The following is a 22825-nucleotide window of genomic DNA, read 5'->3' as shown; positions in this document are numbered from 1 at the left end:
TGCTTTACCTTGTTGTCACCGAGAGGGAGAACGGGACGCAGGCGCTGCGTAAAAGGCTGACCGCTCACTCCGCCGCGGCCCTGTCAGCCTGCAGCTGGAGCTGACACCGGCGCCGCTGTCTCCCTTTCACACACACACTGTAAACACAGCGTTCCACACAACTTCTCATTACCACATTTTTAGCTGAATTTGCAAGACAGAAAAACTGAGGCAGAAACTGAGTGTGTGTGTGTGTGTGTGTGTGTGTGTGTGTGTGTGTGTGTGTGTGTGTGTGTGTGTGTGTGTGTGTGTGTGTGTGTGTGTGTGTGTGCGTGTGCGTGTTTGAGAGAGGCCGGTGTTTTTCCTGTGATCTGATCGTCGTAGCGCCTTGTGGGTGGAGGGGCAATAACTTCTGACCCGAGTAGGTGGAAGAATGCCATGAAACCTTTTCCTTGGTCTTAGTGCGTCCGTATAATCATGCGGTCCACTTCCACTTAGTGGCTGAAGTTAGTTGGTTCAAAGGTTTCTGTGACCTTCACGCGACCTGATTTTGATGCTGCGTCTTATTGAGGAGCTTCGTGAGCGGGAGGACGGGCCTCGTGTCTGACAGCCGACCGTCTCAAAAATTGACCTCCGAGTTCCCGGTTGTCTTTTCCCGTCTCTCTTCTCCCCCTCGCTGTCTATTTGATTAATCCTCTAGATGAGCCCATCGGTGTCCCCCTCCCTCCCTCCGCCCCCCCCCCCCGCCACACACACACTCCTAAGGTCTACTCCTTTTTCTCGCTCATCCCTCTCGAAGTCAGCATCATTATCTGGGCTTCACCTGCACCCACAGTTGCCAGAGGATTGGTGCTCCGCCTTCCGAGACGAAAAAAAGGCCAGCTTGCCCCAGCTTTTGAAAAATATGAAGCATCAACAAGCATTCACTCACAAACAGTCATTACCGTTGTCATCAACAAGACTGCAACTTTCGCACCAGATGTTTCCGATGTTTCTCCCCCGTTCAGGCTTTTTCTTTCTCGGTGGGTTGGATTTGTGAGAGGTGTCAGCTATCTGTTGTGCAGCTAAGAACAACTCCACCAAAAAGAAGTCTTTGTAACAACTGTCACTTTTTGCGGCGCCGTTTGTCAATCAAGCCACGCCCACGTCCTGTGGGCGGGGAGCCCTTTTGTTGGTTCCTGCTTCCTTTGTGGAATCATCTTTCTGTCGACCTTCTCCAATAGTTACTCCACCATGGTCCGTGGGTGGGGGGGCGGTCAGATACTTAGACACCTCGCTTTTTTTTCTGGATGCTAATAAACGCAACGTAACTATTACTTTAGTTCAGACAAAGGTGCACCACCTCTGCTACAAAACAAAAATCGGAAGTATATCGGAAATTTTAAAATAATTACCATAATACCATCATGTCATGTCAGACTTTTACATTTCAAGTGTGATGCACCAACTCGGTGCAACTTAACACTTCTACGCCGTTTTTTCCACCGTTCCCATGTGACTTTGTCCACACGTGTGCACGTCCCAGTGTGTGCTGCTGTGTTTAATTAGAGCTGGTGGGTATTTCAGTTCAGCACTGCTGTTTTTCCACTTCCCCGTTTGCCCATCTGAGGCAAACACGTGCGTGAGCCTCAGCAGCTTCAGCTCTGTGTAATGTTGGCTCTGCGTCCGCCTCTCGCACATTTCTAACATCAACACTATGCGCCCACAGGTCGTCTCTCGCATGTTAGCGGTCGTAGTTGATGTCTCGTCTGGGAGAGCAATTATCAGATGCCAGGTGTCTGAGTCAGCACATCAGTCTGTAGTGTTGTGGGTGCAGAGGAGATCAATACGCCGCATAACCGATCTTAGTTTTGCGTTTTTTACCTCCGGTTGAAATTGTTTATTTTCTCTGTGAAGCTTTTAACACTACATCACAAGTCCTACCATGAGGTTTAATGGGTGGCTTTAGAAAATGTACCTGGCAATAAGTCAACATTTGTCCATCAAACAATGCCGCTCCGATCATTCTCCGCTGTGCTTTGTTTTCATTTGTAACCAGCCGATGTGAAGATGCCGACATGCTAACCTAAGATGGTGAACAAGGGTGAAGATTACATCTCTGAAGCGTCTGCATATCAACTTTTAAATCATGTTTTCATTTAGCTTAAAGCGCTGTTAAAGCTCACATGTCCCACAGCCATAATTCTAAACATCTTTCCCTCTTTCTTTGCCTCTCTTCCTTGGTCCTGTTTTATCTGATGTTGCTTGATGATGACTCTTCCTCCATCACCCCATCAGGTAAGACAAATACTGCCTTTCGCTTGGTTTTTTGGCACACATAATATGAATATGATGACGCACACATTGTTAAGCGTGTTGTTTTACAGCAAAGCACACTTCCTCTCACCCGCCTGCCATGACGGGAATAAAAATGTGGGATTTCCATCATCCCACAAACTTTAGACAAAAGAGGAGAGCGGGTCATGTAGATGAGGAATGAGGCAGATATTTCCGCACTGCTGTCTGTTCAGTGGGGGTTTAGAATAATATTTAAAGAGTGGGAGACTGTGTGTGCGTAGCAGACGCCTGATGATGATGATGATAGCAGTAGTCATTCAGTGAGGTCGACAGGTGGAGAGACTCCTGCATAACGCCCATATAAAGTCACAAAGGCTCAAGTCGGATGGAATTTTTTTCTTTTGAAAAGGTAAAAGTGACGCAAAAAGGGAAAAAATCTATTTCCCAATACCCCCCAACTACGTTCAGTGTAAATTAATCTGAATCAAGTGAAGGCTGAGAAACCATGTGACTGATATCCACCGTCTATAAATATGTTGTTGTTTCGGGTGACTGGAGGTTCTGCGTGTGTGTATGTATGTGTCTATGCATGAACACTGCCTGGCAGAAGGATTCACCCCCTTGGACTTTTCTACATTGTGTCCTGGTATAGATTCAAAATCACTTCATTGGTATTTTATGTAATGTACCAAAACAAAATAGTCCAGTTGGGTTTCAAAACCTGTAAAACGGAAAGAGCAACCAATTGCCTTCACAAAGTCACATAATTAGTAAATAAGGCCCAAAGGTCTGCAATTTTATCTCAGTATAAATACATCTGTTCTGTGAATGTGTTGGAGAACATTACTGAACAAGGAGCCTTGGGAAGATCGGGGAGTCCGAGAAGTCTATATGAATTCCAGTTTATAACCGAACGTAATGGGGGAAAGTCCAAGAGGAGGGAGGGGGGTCAATACCTATGCAAAGCACTGTATGTATGAATATCAGTGTGGGGGTGCGTGTGTGTGAGGAGGCCGTTTCCGTCCGCTCAGCACATTTACATCCCTGACCCGAAACCCTCTCGCACCCCCCCCACCCCTCCTCTCCTCCTCTTTCCCCTTCCGCCGCTTTTGCTCGTCGCTCCTCTCTTGGCGTTGTCCTCCCTGTTTCCCCTCGGCCCTCTTTGTGCCCTCATCTTCCCAAATCCATTTGTGCCCTGAGACAGTTAGATAGATTTAAAAAAGGAAAGAAAGGAAACGGCAGGCTGAGATATCATTACTCCAACTCCAAAAATGATGGCACCTGTGTAATGTAGGCTTTCTCTTACAATCCAAAATACCCCCGGATGACCTCATCAGGGAGTGTTTCCACAGGCTAAGTAGCAACATCCCGTGATGAGTAACAAAAAGCTAGACTTGTATAGAGCAGTCAACATCCCAATCTTAGCTGGAGATCTTTTTTTTTTTTTTTTTTTTACAAAGAACAACCATAATTTGTCCGCTCCAACTGAGCTCTCCTGCCTTTGAAACATCCACCAGCTTTTCCTCTCGCAAGGCACAAAGTAATATAAATAATAATAATAACTAACCCGGGCTGGCGCTTGTGAAAGCTGCAGCTGAAACCTGCAGCTGAAACCTTGAACTCCATTTTCCTTCCGGCGCTTGACGTTCATCAAATGAGCAAAATTCTTCAGCGTTCTTCTTGCGGTCGAATTGTGGAGGCTGCAGACGCGTCGTCTGTGTTCCCGCCTCTCACTCACGCAAACTGAACTGGCCGTGTGACGTGACTCAGGAGCTGAGAGGTCGGTGGAGGGAGAGACGGACGCAGACGCACCGCAGACTTGACCTCCATTATCGCCTGCTAGCGCTCCACACACACACGCACATGCACAGCCGTGTGGTCGGCGGCATTTATTCACCTTGTGTTTATCCCTTTGTGGTGTCAGTGTGTGGTTATTTTTCCACAACTATAGGCCCAAGACCCGAGGGCAAGATGCATGCTGGTTTGAGGGGGAAATAAAAAGGGTCGATTCAACTTACAAAAGTGTTCTGTTCATGACTACATAAACATCATCCATCATTTGCTTCAGTTACCAACAGTGACACACTTTGCTGCTAAAAGGGCATGGATGTATAATATGAAAACCCTAAAGGACCAAAGTAGGAAATGCTTTCACTATTTTTACTTTGTTGTTTTTAGAATCTGTAATATTGACGGATAAAAAGGAAACTCACCCTCACCAAAATTAAGTGAATAAATAAATAAAAATAGATCAACCATTTATTTACATGCTGTGCAATTTAAAAACAAATGTCATTTTCTACACATTGTCACTATCAAAACCAAAACATTTCGTTCATTGTGTGTAGCTCCTCCACATCTGTTATGAAGACCAGTATGAAATTAACTTTTAACATTTTCTCATGCACGATGGCAGATGGCGTGTGAACAACTTAAGTCATGCCTGTAGGTTGTTACATCAATGATGATCTTGCTAAGCTAATGTAGCATTTACCTCGGTCTTCCACACAAAATGACTCGCACACAAAGCTGTTCTCATGGTTCACTGGACGCCATCGTGTTAGGACGCCACAACTCATGTTTGAACATCCGTGTGCTTCAGTTCACAAGCTAGAAACACACACACACACACACACACACAGCACTCGGCACAATGCAGCCTCTTGGTCATGTGCACTCGCAAGGCATGGATGCAAAGACAGCAGATGCATGTCCTCTGTATACTGACACTGAAGCTGTTCCCAAGCTCGTCGTGTGTGTGTTTCTGGGTGATTTGGGTCCATGCAGCATGTTAATAGGCCAAAAGCATCTTATAGTGCATTATAGAGCATTTGTTATGTTATTGATGAAGAAGTAAATCTCTCCTTTACAAGAAGTACACCATTCCCTGCTGGTTGCAAGGTAGCACTACAGCTGTAGCCATAGTGTGTGCGTGTGCGTGCGTGTGTGTGTGTGTGTTTAGGCCTGCCTCTGTGTCTGGCCTGGAGTCAGCTGTTAGGGGATGCAGCGCTGGATGAGTGCTGCCTGATGCTGACCCAGAAACAACTGTAGACGTAACCAGCAGTGACTGCTGCCCCATTAGCCCACAACCCTGAAACACACAGCTTTGAATGGAGGTGTGTGTGTACACTCATACGCATGTTTTTGCTTTGTATTTTCTCAATTTTTCACTAGTTTCTTCTCTGTGTCAACGGCAGAAAATGTTGTTTGTGAAAGATGCTGCTCCTGATTGGGGATTGAAAGTGTCATCTTACTTCCCTTACCTTCCGATGACGATTATGGACGAAGCCGGAAATGATGCGTGCATTTTTCATTTTGTTTTCATGTCCTGTCAGACATGATGGATAGAGTTTCCTCTACTTCTGTTCGTGCTCCATTGTACTGTGCTCCCATCCTGCATCTAAAATTAGATCACCGAGCAGATGTGGTGCGTTTGAGTGTCCCTTTTGTAAGCGCGCGTTGTCGAACGTATTCATCCGCATCAACGCGGATGCATGGCTGTAGTGGTGCATCCACACAGCATGTTGAACGCGTCTTGAGTCAGCAGTGGAACGGGGTGACGGGGGCAGGAAAGTGGGTCGGTTATGCCCTCACTCTGCAGGACGGAGACGCACAGACGGAAGGATGGACTGAAGAAGATGACAGCAGCTCAAGGGGTGTGGATGAGAGAAGGAAATACGTGTTTTGAGAATGCAAGGGGTGTGTGTGTGTATGTGTGTGTGTGTGTGTGTGTGTGGAGGGGGGGGGGTTACTATGAAATTACATAAGACAGGTAGAGGCAATGAAAATGAGGACGGCATAAAATAGTCTGCTTCTGGCTGAGATCAGTGCTGATTAGTTACCAATATCTGTAAGAAAATAAATAAGTAACAATAGTATTGATAATGCAATCTTTAGATGAACCGATAAGTTGAGAAAAACATTTTGGGATGGTGACTAATTGAATATTGGTGGGATTTGCACTGCTGCTCCGACAAATGCAGGACATAATAAAACAATATTTTGAGCTCTGAATAATTCTTAAAAATTGACAAATTCATTGAGCAGGCTTGTAGTGCTGGGAAGTTTCTTTTCCTCCGTGTAGCCATTTTGTTTCTTTGCTGCATGATCTGTGCTCCGATCACAGCACTGCTAATCAGCTTTAGCATACAGGAACACGTTTCCACACCCACAGGACAACAACCGCTCTCCCACTCCGGCCTCCGCTGAACCCTCCAGTATTCACTGAAACGTAAACACACGTAGGGGGAGAGCATGCTGTCCCTCACTCTTAATGAGTGACATCTGCCCTCTAGTGGCAGAATTAACGAGCTCACCCCCCACACACACACACACTTCCATGAAGCCTCCCATCTCGTCCTCCCACCTCTCCCTTTAATTGGTCACTCCCTACCTCTTTGGTCTCTATTTGTCATCCTCACCTCTGTCCCCCTGACAGGCCGTCTTCATCTCCCCTGCCCTTAGTTTCTGTGTCTTTTCCTCCCGTTGTGTCTGTGCCTCCATCGCAGCGCTCCGTCTCCCGGCTGTGACCAGCGGTCGGTCTGTCAGCACAGCGTTCCCCCACAGTGGGAGTGGGGGTGACGTAGCAGGCGGCCTCTGATTACACCCCAGCAGTTGCCGATTTATCTTGACAAGAAGGAGAAGGGGTTGGGGGGGGTAGGGGGGCCAGGAGGTATTATGATGTGGCATCTCTCAGCTCTCTTGAGGTGTTTACTTTAGTCACACGCTGCTGTAGTAACCCGTAGCTGCTGTCCTTTATTTATTTATGTTAGTGTGGCGTCTTCTCTCGAGATTGCTTTTAATCTGAATACATTTGAGCTTTTAAATGTGATGTTTGATCCTTGAGTGCCTGTAGTTGTCTGCATTTTGGCATTGAGGATATGGAACTTGAATAGTTTGTCTTTAGCACACGCTTTTATCCAAAGTAACTTAAAATAAGTGCATTCGACCAAGAGGGTAGAGACCCCAGAACAACAAGAATCAAGAGAGAACAGACTATTCAAGAAAGCCAAATGACACAAACGTTTTAGTTTGCGTTGGAAGCGTTATAGTCTTAAATGTATCATAAGGTTTACCAACTTCACACATGCATGTCAGCTATAATTGTTATCAAGATATGTCCCTTATGTCGACTTTGTTGTTTTTTTTAGTGCGGGCCTAAGTTACCCTTAGTGGTGTTTAAATGATACCGTACATAAATACATTTCATTTCAAGTAGATAAATACCCTATTTTCCTATTGGATTCGATGCTTTAATTAAATTCAGAGGAGCCCTGCTTGTATTGATGGTATATTTCCGATGCTTGATCCTTTTGCTGACGCGTGCCTCTTGGGTTGTGTTTGAAGAGCACTTTGCTAAACGACTGTTGAAGTGTGTGAAGGTTTAATCTCGGGGCGTCTCCTAATCACTGTCTAAATGTCTTCCCTTTGAACACACACACACACACACACACTGAGGCCTTTGCTGTCACATTTGTCACTCACTGCAAACCTATTAGTTTCTGATCATATCAACCTTCTCTCCCTCCCTCAAAATCTGTTCCCTCTCAGTTGTACCTTTTCTTGTCATCCTCTGCTGTTTTTATTTGCCCCGCCTCCCGTCTGTGTAGAAGTGCTGATGCCCCCTACGCATATGTCACGTGAGACTTACGCTCCCATTGGTCTCAAAAATGGCACCCGTCAATGAGGAGAAATACTTATCAGTGGTGTAATACTTATTTAAAGACCGTAATATTCTCACATATTACATTCATTTGCAATGCCTTTTAGTTTGTTTTATTAGATATACACAAACATGTACCGTATAGGCTGATACGAGAAGTGAATGTAGAGTAATCTACAGTTGTAATGTGTGGATTTTCTGAGTGTCATTTGAAGAGGTTTGCACGTTCCACATTTGAGCAAAAAAGCATATTTGTCCTGTTACCTGTGGTTTTATTTATCAGTCCAGATGGATTTTGGTGTCCACCGTAGGGACATCAGTTGTATCTCCAGTATAACGGGACTAGATGAGATATGATGCATACGATAAGGTTTGTGGATGATTTTGAGTTACAGGCACATTTTCATAACTATGCCGCTCACACAAAAACAATCTAGATTGATAAATAGCACCAAAGGAGGAGAACTGTCCCTTAAGTGTGTTATGCAGTGATGGGCTCCCACTGGTCTGCTCTTTGTATAGATTTACTGTTGAAATCCTGTGTTAGTGGATGATGGATCCTCTCGTTCACAAGTTTATCATCAGAAGAATATTAAATAGCGCGGAGATCTTCTAGTATTCTGTTCAGCAGCCGCAAATCATAATGCGGCTGATGTGTTGTGGTTATTTATAGTGGCGGAGTCCTTAGTTAGCGGATGCTGATGTTTGCCAAATTAGATAGGCGCTCGAGTTGTGCGAATAATGGATAAATATCTGCACACATATGGATATACACACACACACACACGCGTATGGTCGGACCATAAAAAGTCCCACGTCGGCTCCTCTCAGTCCTCTGTCTGCTCGCAGCGGGAATACTGCCGCCTCTACTGTGGCTGTTGGTGCTGCAATTAATCCTCTGGTGTGGAGGACTACGATCAATGAAAGCAATCTGTAACTTAGTCAACAGGCGAGCCGCACTAGGACACACAACCGTATACACACTCTGACGCAGCACCGGTAATTTAACCGTGACCGTCTTGGATCGAGTCTCAACAAGGAACAGCTAACAAAGGATGGACATGAGTGTTTGATTCAAGAGTCAAAGTGATTATATCCATTGGTCACGTGCCTAATTCACAATTAACACTCAGCAGCAGCTCGTAGATTAAAACCCCCCACTATCGAACACCTAAGACACTGGATTCTTCATGTCTTCTGTCGATTCCATTATGAATTTTGAAGCATTTTCTGTCAAGAAACCCCAACTAGTACACGTCACGGTTGCGGAGGATCGGGTTCTGTTCATTATGCCATTTGAGTTTGTTTTGGCTGTTTCAAGGGAAATCACATCCCTGTTTGCAACTGATTTCCCTTTGTGGGAATAGACAATTTGGGTCCTGCATACATGTAGATCCACGTGGTTGTTTTTGTAATGCTTGTCTGCTAAAGTCACACTGCTCTGATTCATACTGAGGATATCAGTGTGGCTCACTATCTCTTTCTATTTGGAAGATCTCTCCTTTGTTTTTGTAACACTGTCTTTGTCCAGATGAGGGCAGCAGTCCATGACTGGCTGCCACCGTCACCGACTGTACTCATCGGCAGCTGTTGCTATGGCTACAGAGCCCAGCCATTGCTGCGCGATGCAAACTACATTCAATAGAGGAACATAGGGGGTAGTGTTGAGCTCAGAAACAGGGATGTACACACACACACACACACACACACACACACACCGGTGTGTGGAGTGGATATAAAAGATTGGTCTCCACATCTCTGCAGAATGTTTTTTGGAGCTGCTGATGATAATAATATGGTTTAAGATGGTTTAGTCACTGGTACCCACCTGGAAATGCCCTTTAATACCCTGGATGGGAAATATAATCTCTGATCACCTGACAAGGGTCCGATCGAGCTCTCTGACTTCTCCACATGTCCATATGTGGCATATGGTTAAGATGAGGAAAATGTTAACTGTAGGTCGCTGCTGCTGTTTGAATCAATTAACTGGCGATTAGCCCTGATTATCTGATTAACTAGAGCTGTGGTTGGACTGCTCACTTAGTTGATTACTTAGGACATGCCTTCGGACAGCCTGTGTTTGTCCCATAGCTAAGTTAAATTTGTACAGTAGCTGGTCAGGTTTGAAAGGCACTAATCCAGTTCCTATGTTTCAATCCCAATCCCATGTACAAGAATCTAAATTTAGCCATAAAGCTGACTCAAAGAAGACTTTATTCTAATCATAGCCTCTGCTTGGCAACATTTCCCTTGATGTTAAAAAGACAATTGAAGAGAGAAGGGGGGGTGTATGTTACCTTGCATGCCAGACTGTTTACAACGCCGTGCCCAACGAAACATGTTCACGCTGCCAGATCTGACTTGGCTAAATGTAAAAACTGACTGGCAGCCTGGCATATGGCGGCCTTTTCTGCTTTGTCACTGTGCATTTTGTTAAAAGAGAGAGTGTCTCTACCGTTGCCCAGTGGGCCGATGGAAGGGAGAATATTTCTTAGATAACTCTGCATAAAGACCTTTTCAAATTGCATTGTAATTATCAACAGTACATGTAATGATAATCCTGTGCACACAACATTCCCCTGTGTAACCTACAGCACTAAATATGCAGACTCCTGGACTGAAAGGTTCAAGGTTCATCAAAGCTTTTACAAATTATCCCGAGGCAGTCTAGCCAATGCAAAGTCCACCCTACTCCAAAAAACCACAAGCCCTCAGCCGGGGGGAAAATCTGATCGGGAGAAAGGTAAACGTACGACCTGTTGGTGGTGCACGAGAAAATGTTCAGGAGCCATTAAGACCACCAGACAATCTACTGGATGGCGAGATGCCTCGCTAAGAGGAAAGGTCGATCAGTGTCCTCCTCTGGGCACAAATTGACTTTTGCTCCACATATCAACGGCAATCGGTCCAGTAATCTAATAATAAATGCTGGACTAATACTGCGAATGAGCTATTAATAGTCCTTCAGGAGAAGGCGGATCCTTTTGGACCTGCACATACCACCTCCGTTCTTCCAATGAAAACAATGAAGCGTAGGTAAGTTTGGATTTGGGCCTGAGCCCAGGTCTCAAATCGTCAACCTCAGCTAATTTTCTACAGTCCTCGCAAAAAAAGATGGATTTCAGGAACAGCACATACAATAACGTCTCTGTAGTATTACTAAATTACTATTACTATTACTACATTATACTATTATTAGTATAGCTGTAGGTCACCGCGGCGGTCCCGCCATGTAATTACACCGCTCGTCCTGCCATTTCCGAATCGTCAGAAATCGGTCGACCCTTTCCTTTCCCACTAAGAGCGGGAGGATCCAGTTTCAGGGAAGTTCTTTCCATGCCATGAATACAGATGTCAGCTGCGAGTGGAGGGTCTGCCTGGTGCCACGTCTGGCCCCGCACGTCTGAGCTGGGCCTCGGCTGGCTGATCTAAGCTGAAGGGTGCGGGCCGGGCCCAATGGGAGATGCCCGGAAAGCAGTGGAGCCGCTCACGTTTCCGCTCTGTCTGAGATTCTTGGGATGTGTTGCGTGGCTCAGAGTGCCGCACTCTTCCTGTGTGACACACTCTGCCTCTCTCCCTCGCCTAAAGCCCTTTCTCCCCCCACTTCCCTTCTGCCATGGATTGCCTGTCTCCTTCTCAACGTCTTGCTTCTTTTTAGGGGGCTTATGGAAAATCTATAACAGGTGGGCCGTGTTTGAGGGATATGTCATTTTTAATTATCTGTTTGCAGAGGCTTTTGGGGGGGCGGCGTTTTGCTGGGCCGACTGTTCTCCCTCCCCCCTTGCTGCGTGCGTGCATGCCCTTAGTCGCCTATGAGTTGTATTGAATTCAGATAATCAATGAATGGTTCGTTGCACTATCCACGCAGTCAGGAACCCAGAGTCGCTCATCTGCACGTCAACAAAAGAGTTCTATACGTTATTTGAATAATGCAAGAAGCGAGTAATTGCGGTCTTGGTGAACCCTCAGGAACTAAACAACTGCAAACAACAAAAGGATGTAGGATGTGTTTAAACATCTCAGGTCTTCAGTGCTTTTCGGGGATGGGGGGGGAGGAGTAATCAATCAGTCCACATCTGTTTTGGGTCAGCGCGGTGTGTCCTTTGTTTCAGGGGCAGCAGGCTCTAGAAGCGAGCGACACGACACATATATGATTTCTTCAGGCAGGTTTGTGATCAATAACGTTATCCGTATTCTTATTCATATCCATCAAGACTTTTCACTAGACTTTTTTTTTTTTTAAATAAACCTCTCTTTTTACCACACGTATGGATACCTAAATATAGAGACGGCGAGTTTATTGCACATGGGGAAGCTTTACACAGCTGAGTTGTCTAATGGTTTAGCATCGACTCTGCACAGCTGTATGCCGGGGAAACCCTGCAGCCATAGATTGGCAACTGATCGATATCTGTAAAGCCCGATCATTGAGACGGTTTGGTCATCTATGCAATCTAATATTGTTACATGGAACACCTCTGCTCTGCATATACCCGGTGCCAGAGCAGAGCGCGGCAGCAGTTAATGGGCTTATGGTGTTAACCTGCTTGCTGTTGCTTTGAAGAGACGGACGAGCTGTCTTATAGGCTTAAGGTGAGTGGTGATCTTCTTAATCTTCTGGCACATATAGATGGATGACCGATTGCTGGTGATGCATCCAGAGGACACTGATCTCTTGGACAAGTCGACTCTATTTGTTCCACAGTTGGACCAAATCCTGACCTAACTTCAACCACAAGACCCAATGTCCACATTGAAAGGAAGTCGTTTTAAAGTAGTCTTCTGCAATTAAAACCGGTGGACGGGAAAGAGAAGGAAACGTGGTGGACCTCAGACAAGAAGAAACATTATGTTACGTAGGCTGCCGTTAAACGAGTTAGTTTAGGCTCCCAGAACTCATGGCATACTTTGGTCCCAGCTAACACCTCAGCGCAGGCCAATGAAAAGCTAGGGGGCATTGGGGACGCTGTTGGACGTGTTTTTGATAAACAAATGACAATATAAGTGCAATGAGAGACCAGGGCAGATCTACTGAATCGAGTCGTCGTTGAGTGATTACCTTGCCCTCATTCATCAATGTGCTGATCTGCTCATTTTCATTACAACAATGGTGCTTTCTTTAAGATGGGCTCGCATAGAGATGTGCTGAGCGGAGGACAGAATCCACACCTGGGTAAGAGTTTATTTATTGGCTCCTTAAAGAGCTGTTGGATAAACGCCGATGATCAAGCAACCGAACGTGAGGCCGCGCTTAGCTTTCACCTAGCCGCTCAGTCAATTGTTTAGCTTTTTGTAAATTTGGTCAGTTTAGCCGTCTCTATTGTGAACTATGTGGCCCACTCATCTAAATGAAAGCGCATACTATTGTAAGCCTGTCTACCATTTGCCATAAGCAAATATATTCTTTAACAATTATATTAAATTAAATATACAATCACTCAGCCTGGAAATAATTATCTCTACCAAAAATGTAAATTCCTTTGAGAGCTTTGCTTTTAAAAATACCTTTCATCCTTTTTTTCTTATGCATTTTAAGACGATATATGAATACTATATCATTCAAACAAATCTCAGACTGGAATTATTATTTACATATATAGTACATGTATTGTTTATGCAATGATGATTCGAGAATCATCACTTTATTTTGCATCCCTCACGTTATTGTAACTAATATTCACATGAAAAAACATAAAAAGAAAAAAAGCATTCATGTCACATCTGTGGAATCTACAGATGGAATGTACAAATACACACACATAATTGTATTTAATACCTCTTCAATCGTTATGCTAACCTGTGCAGAATGCTCTTCTTTACTATACTGTTTTTATTAAACACACACAGTTTACATGCAGCAAGACCACTAAAAATGTCTCCGCAGCCATGCAGAGAGATCAATAACTTAATATCTTCTATAATATAGAAGGAGAAAAAGCTGATCAACTTCTAAATATACAAGGTGATAAGATGTTTATTGTGGCCTCACTCTGTATTGTTATTGAATTTTTATCAAATCATTGTCATATTCATCGGGTAAATTCTGTCGTTCTCTTTATTTGCGTGACATCACACTTGTTTTATTGCCACACTGTTTGTGCTGCGCTTGCACACGTGCAGCAGTGCCGGTAATGTGTGGACACGCACTCAAACCAAGCGCGCACACAAGTCACTTTCCAGCCACGCTGCCCTTCAGTAGCCTAATGTGTGTCTGAGGTCCAGATGGCGCAGCGGCAGGAGGGCTGATTCCCTGTGCTCGCCGTCTCAGCTTTTGGCCAGCGGCTGGCTGCTTGGTGGGTCTGCGGCCAGCTTCCCCTCCGAGTGACAATGGCAAGTGGAGAATTCACAGCCTTGTACTCGGCACGCAGCTTTGCCCTAGCTGCACTGTAAACGTCAGTATTTTCTTTAAAAATTGTGGGTACCAGACTGTGTGGCCGTTTGACACTACACTGCGAATGACAACAGCGCCATTTCTACTGCCGGGTTGTTCATGTGTGCCTTACTGTTGCCCCGACGCAGTTACCACATGCTCCTGTGTTTGTGTCCGCAATTACAGGAAGCAAGCTGAACAAGGACCTGAAGCATTACCTGAGCCAGCGCTTCCAGAAATCCTCGCCTGACCACGAACTGCAGCAGACCATCCGAGACAACCTCTATCGCCACGCCGTGCCTTGTGAGTCCACGACTGTCCAACACGCCGCTCTGTCATTCCTTACTTTCATGTCTTCCATCCGCTGCCATCTACTGTCGTCTCCATTTCCTGGCATTGATGTGAGCGACTCTTCTCAGTTTCCCACTCTCTTGTTTGCGTGAGATTTCACATTTTTATTTATATATATATATTTATATATATATTTTCTCTTTTACTTCCACATGAAAGACAAAGGTGAGGTCAATTTGAGCCACAGTCCCGACTCCAAGCGAGCCCAGTTTTAGATCCAAGCAGTGATTGTGTTTATTGCTGCCTCACACAAACCTTTTGGAATGTTATCTAATTAAGCCTGATTATTTCAGCCTAATCCCAGCACAGCAACACTTGCTTTTTGGCCGATATTGGCCGCGCAGTTATCCCCGCTGATTCCTTGGTGCTCTCCTCTGAGCCTACCTCCTCGTGATTGGTTTCAGTTTGTCCACCTGCCTCTGAAGCTGCTAACAAGCGGTGAGTTAATACAAACTCATTCAGCACCGCCTGTCTTTACCTGTATTGAGGTGACTCCACACAAGAGGTTGGGCGTATCTCGGTGACAATAGGTGGCTTCATCCAAGTCCCTCACCTCCAATCACTAACCAGAGCCTCCTTTTCTACCAGAGCTGTCTGTGTGATCCAGGAATAGAAGCGCGTGGCTGTGACTGTTCTTCCTCCTCACTGTCAATACAGCAACAATCTAAAGGCCCATTTATGTTTTGATGCTGCATATTTCTGTTGTCTCTGCTGCTCAAAAGCTGAACTAGATGCGTAAAGTTCTTTATTTTTCCCTGCTATGAAAAACAAGCCTTAAAGATACCGCTGGTGCTAAGAATGTGGCATTAGCATCATAATGGCAGAGGGATAAATGCCACAGCTCTCCCTGTGTGGGGGGAGGGGAGGGCAGATAAAACACAGAGATGGTCAGACTGGTGAGCAATGCTGCATGATGCCAATCTTGTGTTATCCTTGATTTGCATGTACCACCAAGGACGATTATATTTAGACGTATAACATGATACTTTCTACAATAAACACATGTTTGGAGTTTGACCCTCATCTATTTTCTAAAGTACGACCATATTGGCTTCTTTGTTGTGGACTTACTTTCAGACTTCAGAAAGAAAGCCCCTATTATTTCCCCCAAACCACGTTTTTGCCCCGTAATAGTTTTCCTCCGTTAGTTTATTTGTGGCTCTCTCACGCAAATTACCGTCTGCATTCAGGAGGATTGTTTAAGGGACTTTATCTGTATTACCTCCAGGGCCATATGTCAGCCAGACACTGGTGGAGGGTGGGGGTCTGGCCACAATGGCCATTTTAATCACTGAGTGCTCTATGGCACACCAGTAAAAGGTCCTGGTGGTGTCAGCAGTAAACAAAGCATGAAGGTGTTCGCTGGGCGTTTTTATAGCTTTATAGCACCGTTTAGTTATTTTTGTCATCCACTTGTAGAGGAATGTGAGACTCGCTGGAATATTGCATTACAGATCATTTGTCGCAGTTTATTCTTTTTTCTTTGTTACGGGAGGACATGTTACATTCGGATCACTCTGCGAATAGTCACGCGTGCAGAATAATACAAGACCGGCTACGTATAGGATGCATATATTTATGTTTTCATTATGGCTGTCAATAGATTAACTAATTAATCACATTTTGAAATTCAATAATCTAGATTACTCACGATTAAAAGTTTGTTTTTCTTCCAAAGAATACATCTTAAATAAATTAACCAGTAATCACTTTAGAAAGCGTGTCTGTTTTTTTACACGTTCAACTACCGTCTCTGTCTCTCGTTAACTGACTGCAGGCACGTGGTGGTTTCTTGTCAGAGGTCGACGCACGCCGGAAGTAAAACAAAGTAGCGTAAACTGCGGTAAAATATTTCAACCACAATAATGTCATAGATAAACACGTTAACTTTGACAGCCGTAGTTATTACCGTTAATGCATGAGTCAGACGGGGCCCGTGCTGGCCTGTGATTGTGAATCAGTCACGTGTGCCCACGTGGACGTACGTCCAAAAGGCTTGTTCGAAACGATGTCAACGTGCACGTGTAGGTGTCGCTTTGATCAGTGCCCAGCGAGCAGGTGGAGAAACAGATGGAGAAGTGAGTGGATGTTGGGGCTTTCTCCTGTCTCTAAATCAACTAACCTTTGTGCACGCTTGTGTAACCCCTTTCTGCAGCCTATTGTCCCAATCGATAAACTATAGCAGATATGTATCTGTCAACTGGGCGTAATTGCATTGACTTTGCAGCAGCAGGTTGAATATATTGTGCAAAAACAGTAAATAAATGAACATCCCAGACTGTGTACAAGTTTAAAGCAGTTATCCTGGCACCAGATCCATTTCTCCGTTTCATTTGATGTAGACTGCCATGCCGTATGCACCACAGCCAGAACAGAATACAGTTCCCTTGTTGTGGCGAGTGAGTGTGGTCCGTTCCATTCCACTATTCCATCATCTCAGCAAACCGAAAAACACTGGAACTAGCGGGGCCAGCATCATGGCATCATGTCAGCAAGTACACGGCAGTGAAGCTCACCAGACCCGGACGTCCAGATGTACAGGTTTTGTGAACAAGAACTGGTCACTTCATCTGCATCTCCCAAAAGTCAGTCGTTCCCTTAACTGTGTTCAAACTTCAAGCACAAAACTCTCACCCTCCCCCGTTTGTCAAGGCGTCCATCGGCTTCCCTTGTGGTCGGCACAACCTCACATTCTCCCATTATCCCCACCCGTCCTCCTCCTCCCCCCACTCATGACACCGCTGCCTCCTGTCCTCTCGCTGCCACTGCTGCTCCCTCTCTCCCTCTGTGTGGCTCTTTCTCTCCCTCGTTTGTTTCTGCCAGTTGATGGGAGCAGTGGCAAGAAGACGAAGAGACTTGTACCCGATATTAACGCTCCGCTCTGTGAGTCTGCGGCTCTTGAAAGGGGGGAGCTCTGGTCCACCCTGCATCTAGGCAAGTAGCAGTATTCTCTGCTGTGGTTGTTGTCATGCTGATGGTTTGCCGTTTTTGCTTCTCTTAACGCACAAAGGTCTGCCGAGCGGTCGCGTTCACGTGCACGCTTGAGGTATTGCGCGGCTAGCAGCACCGACGATTTGATGACCCCCGTATATAGGCTAAGAGGAGGGCTCGGAGGGAGGAGGGGGCTGGAGCGTGGGGATACTGATGGGGGTAGGGTGGAGTTTGGCCGTGAGAGATGGGGAGGGAGGGGGAGGGAGCACACACTCTAATCAGTGCTGGCGCTAGCTAGCTAGGCAGCCAAGCTAACACAAACATATGCACGCGTGTATGTTTGAGATCTGCCGTCTGATCGGGGCATATTTCTGTGTGTGTCCCTGCAGTTTATGCAGAAGCAGCATTGCTGGTAGAGGCCTGGTTGCATCCAATCACATTGTGTCCCCTGAACAAAAGAACCGCTGTCAGTCCTCGTGTCATTCCTGAACAGCAGAAGGTGGTGAATCAAGATGGGGGAGTGAAAACTAAAGAAAGATTTAGAAGGGAACTCCAGACTGTTTTTGATTGCTGACTCCTACGAGGCAGAAAGCATGTCAGTCTGATGGTGTTTGTGTCTTCTGTTTGACGTGCATCACGCAAGGTGAGGATGTTGATTCTGTGAAGGTTGGGAAAACACGTGTTGCCAGTTACTTATTCTTCCAGTCATACCAGTTCCCCGTTGAATTACACCAGCACGAAACAATGGTTTGCCTGAACATTGGACTACGCCCTACGGCTGACAGCGGTTGAATAATACTGTTCTCCTAGACCAGTACTAAGACTAGTTGAACAATCCATGGACCGACTGTGTTGACCTGAGTGGACATTCTACAAGTAAGGTGCTCTGATAGTGAGGTAATGTTGTTGCCATCTCTTATTAGGCTACTGATAAACAATGCAATCATGGGCTTGTATACCCCCTTAAATACGCAGGCATACATTATTACCTGGTTATTTGCTGGTAGAAACAAATTATTTGTGTACAGTTTGTTTAATGTAAAGGAATCTTTTGATATTTTGAGAAATGGATGAAACGATTGACACCTGTCTCATATCTGCCGGTTAGTGAAGTGAGAGCTAGGATATTTGGGGGAATAAGTGCATTTTAAAGAACTATTCCTTCCAAGGCTCCTGTACATGTTTTGTTCATGTGTGATGGGGAAAGTTTACTTTGGCGTTGACATTTTCCCTCGCCCATAAATGTCTTTGGAATGTTTCGACTTGGGTTCTCATACATGACCATTGGGAGGGACTAGGGTGGTTACATTTGCACCAGGGGATCCCAGCATGCTGCATAGCAGCTGAAATGGTGCTGGTGGGGGAGCTAACGGCATTAGGAGACGTCAAAGGAATGCTGTGAAACGGAGAGTGAATGATGGGTGGAGTCCCCCAGCTTTGCCCCTATTGTATGCACACCGGTGGACACAAATGCATGACGGCAGTTTGAGAAACAAACACAACCAACAGCCGTCAAGTTTATTTGTTCAATCTGAAACTACTGAAATTCAGATTTAACTTTATAACCATCCTTTATTCAGTCAATTGTCTGTTGTGTGCACTGCATTGGCTACACAGCTACTCTAGCAGCTGTGTGTTTGGGTGCTGACTTCACTATAAAACCATGTTAGCTGGGGGTCACTGCAAAGATTGACAAGAGATGTGTCTCCAATCCAAAGTATATTGTTTGCTATAAACTATTTCGCAGTGACAAATGTGTTCCTTTTTTTTAGTGGCAGTTGATGATAAAAAAAAGTGCTTTGTGGTACATCAATGATATTGGCTGTGCAGCTTCATCGTCACAATCTAGAATTTGGAAAAATCACAGGAAAAAAACATTTTGTTCAAAGATTTGACTCTTTGTTTTTGTGTATTGTGATACGGCCCCTCCCACATTTAGTTACCCCTCTATGTCATATGCATGTTGCATTGTGGACCAAAAGCTACACCATCATTTTTGGTCTTTCCTGTTTCCTGTTGATCGTCATCATTCCAGTTTTACTGTGGATTCCTTGTGAGATTTAGTATCGTGTGTGGATTTGAGACACGTTTAAAGGGTAATTAACAGAGAATGGCTGATCGCATGACCTTTGGCCTTGCTGCGTTTTACATTTTCCCAACCCCCACCTCTGTCCGTAGAGCATAACAAAAGAATCCTACACATGCTTTCTTTCTTTAACATTTGCATGCAAATGGGTACCAGTTGGTCAGTGTTGACTTTTTTAGGATGGAGGTTCTGTTGATACTGAACGAATAGACCTCCTTCTTCAAAATCCTCCATACATTTGTAGGCTACAGACTCATTCCCTCTAACATCGTGGCGGCTTTGTGTCCCTATTCCGTATTTACCCTTTGTCTACCAGGGTTATGACACCTGTAGTAACTGCTGATGTGGTTTGGATCCCGAATAACTATCAATGTGAACGGTTTGGGCCGTAAGTCTGAGATCCTCCCCATGACTCTTGTTGGTGATCAGTGTCTGTGGAAGGTCTCAAAGAATAAGTGTTGTGTGCACATGAGAAAAGATAAACGGATGGGATCTCTGACAACAGGAAAGAACAGAATGGGGTGACCAGCCGAGAGAAGGGGAGGGAGCAGGAGAGAGAGAAGGGGTGGGTGAGGTGGGCGGGTGCATGTGGGTGCCTGTGAGACGGGAGACAGCGGGGCTCAGTCTGAGCCTAACGTTGGCGTGTGCGGGTATGAGACGGAGCGCGTTATAAGCCCGTGTGTGTGAATGCTGCTTAGCTTAGCTCCCATTAGCTTAGCATCACAAAGCCAGAGCTGGACAGAGGACGGACGCATGGGAGGAGGAAGGGGCGAATATGTAAATCTGCTCTGGCATTCCCTCTCTCACCCACACCTGATTGGATCTCTTTTCCCCCTTTTGGTCGCTCCCTCTGTCTCCTGTCGACGACGTGTTGTTCTGTGGACTGTGAGGCGCAGGAGAAGAAGCCCCCAAACGGGCTCCCTAACTGAGGTATTTGGCTCTGTGTTTCATTCGGAGAGGGGAAGCTGATGGCTGCTGTGATTTAAGTGTTGGGGGATGGAGAGCGATGGAGAGGCAGGCGAGTGCGGATGGCTGTGCATCGGGCGGAAGGCATCGGGCACATTGCTGGCAGTAATGGAGGCTGATGTGTTGTGGTCAAACGGAAGCTGTGTGTGTCTGTCTGCGTCTGTCTCTCTCAGGTACGCCTGCGTCTGTGCGTGTGTGTTTGTCTGCAAACTGTCACTTCCCGTGTGTGTGTGTGTGTGTGTTTGAGCTCTGCTATGTGTGTATGAAGGTTATGGGCATCTGTTGACATGCTTGATCCCATCGGAAGTCATCGGCTCCAGCGGCAAACTGCTGCCTGTCTGTTTGTCTGTCTGAAGCTTCCAGGATGCTAAGATTAGCTTCTGCCTCTCCTTCATCCTCCCTCTTTCTTTCGCTGCCTCTCGATCCATCTTGTGTCTGGAACACCGCCCCCCCCCCCCTCATCCCTTCATCTCCGTCCCTCCATCCCCGCTCGCCCCTCTAAATGTATCGTTTTAAAGCCTCTCTCTTCCATTTCCAAGTTGCTGTAGGTAGAAGCATAGCAGCATGCCCATGGTGCTTTTTATTTCTGGGTGGAATAAAAAGACAAAGGCCGGCTATGTGTGTGTGTGTGTGTGTGTGTGTGTGTGTGCGCATGGGGCATTTTCAGGCAGTTTCTGTCTGATTTAGCTTCCCACTGCACTACTGCCCTGCAGGTCTTTTTGTTTCTTATTCTAATCTTCTCCTTTTTATTCCCTCCCCCCGGCCCTCAGACCCCTGAATGGGAGTCATTTAGAGCTGAAAGCATTGCTTATGAAGGGGAAAAAGATTGAAGCACGTCACCGGTCCAGAGAAAGGCTTGTTTTGATCTCATTGTGGTGTGTGTGTGTGTGAGCAGTGAAGGCCCCCCCCGACCCCACCACAAAACACTCCATCACATATGAAAGGCATCCGTTCCAATTATTGGAATACCAACTCTAAAACGGTCCCCCTTCCCTATTTAATTCCATGCCACCAACCCACATGGGGAGATTTGCCGTGTTTGGAGAATCAGGTGGGATAATTGGGGTGTCCTTAAAGCTGGACGACGGACCGTAACCCCCCTCCCTCCCCCCACACACACTCACACACACTCCCACACAAAACTGAAACGGCACAAGAAAAGGGAAAATAACATTGCCAGCACGTAGCTACAGATTTGCAGACTATGAAATGCTTGTAGCTGCGGCCTGTGCTTCTGGTTGGATTAACCCTTCACTGGGACAGATGGCTTCGTCCCCCTGCCGTGCGGACAAACCCCAGTCATCTTGTCTCCCCTGCTGCATTTGTGTGCATGTGTTTCACCCTCAAAAAGAAGAAGAAAAAAAAAAGCAGCACTGGCAAGGCGAGCTGTGGCAAAGATGGTGGGTGGATGTGTTTTGGTTTGTGAATAGACGGCAGTCTGTTAGCCCTCCCCTCATCCGTGAAGACATGCCTCGGTATTTTCTTGGATGATGTGGACTAGCCGGCTAGCTTGACATCAGAGCATGTTTATTGTGGAGAATAGCTTCTGCAATAACTTCTGCCCGAGAGTCGGGGTAACGAACGTTGCCAGATTTCCGGGGCCGGGCCATAAGCCATGTTGTGTCTCTATTACCAGCCCCCAGCTACACACAATGTCCTTTATGTGGTTTACTTTTGTCAGTAAGGCGAACAGTAAACCCAACACAAGCAGCCAAATACTGTCAGTTTGTAAAACCCTGTCGTGGGGATTACGCCCCCCCCCCCCAAAAAAAAAGATGGGTGTGACTGTATGCTGTGCGCTTGCTTAATGTGTGTTGGCTCCATTGACGTCCTCACGCGGACCATCAGAAGCCAAAAAAATCGGGAAAGTGTTTACGTATGATTTACTGGTACGTTTTTCTTTGGCACCGTCCCATAATGCGCTTCTAACATGCAGGATAATAATAATAATGAGATGAGCCTGCATGCGATGAGCTTTACTTGGAAGTGAAGTGACTGGACTCTCTGAAAGACATTTGGATGGCTAATTCAATCCTCCACTGGACCCGCCTTTAACGCAACTCTGTCGCATTCCATTTCAAAGAAGCAGGATTCAGTGCGCAGGGCAGTTTGGGTTTCCACTGAATACAAGGAGGACTAATGGAAAGCATTTGCTTGCTGCATGTTGAGGCCACAGTCTTTATTAGAAAGGGAGCCAGAG

General features: G+C 45.8%; 1 protein-coding gene across 20 annotated transcripts in view; it reads left to right on the top strand.

Moving 5' to 3' along the window:
- The window catches only part of magi1b (membrane associated guanylate kinase, WW and PDZ domain containing 1b), a 96235-nt gene that overhangs the window by 25029 nt on the left and 48381 nt on the right, over positions 1–22825 (top strand). For 14 of the 20 annotated variants that reach the window (XM_078091568.1, XM_040202921.2, XM_078091578.1 and 11 more), the window contains exon 1: positions 14649–17576. In XM_078091568.1, the coding sequence (XP_077947694.1) occupies positions 16991–17576 (586 nt within the window). In that variant the 5' untranslated portion in view covers positions 14649–16990. Of the gene's footprint in view, positions 1–14477; positions 14595–14648; positions 17577–20222; positions 20590–22825 lie in introns of those variants that run through there. The other 6 variants (XM_078091576.1, XM_078091579.1, XM_040202923.2 and 3 more) reach the window with 3 other exon arrangements.

Source organism: Gasterosteus aculeatus, chromosome 17 (assembly GCF_964276395.1).
Source record: "Gasterosteus aculeatus chromosome 17, fGasAcu3.hap1.1, whole genome shotgun sequence".
Taxonomy (NCBI): domain Eukaryota; kingdom Metazoa; phylum Chordata; class Actinopteri; order Perciformes; family Gasterosteidae; genus Gasterosteus; species Gasterosteus aculeatus.
This window is presented reverse-complemented; position numbering and strand designations above follow the sequence as displayed.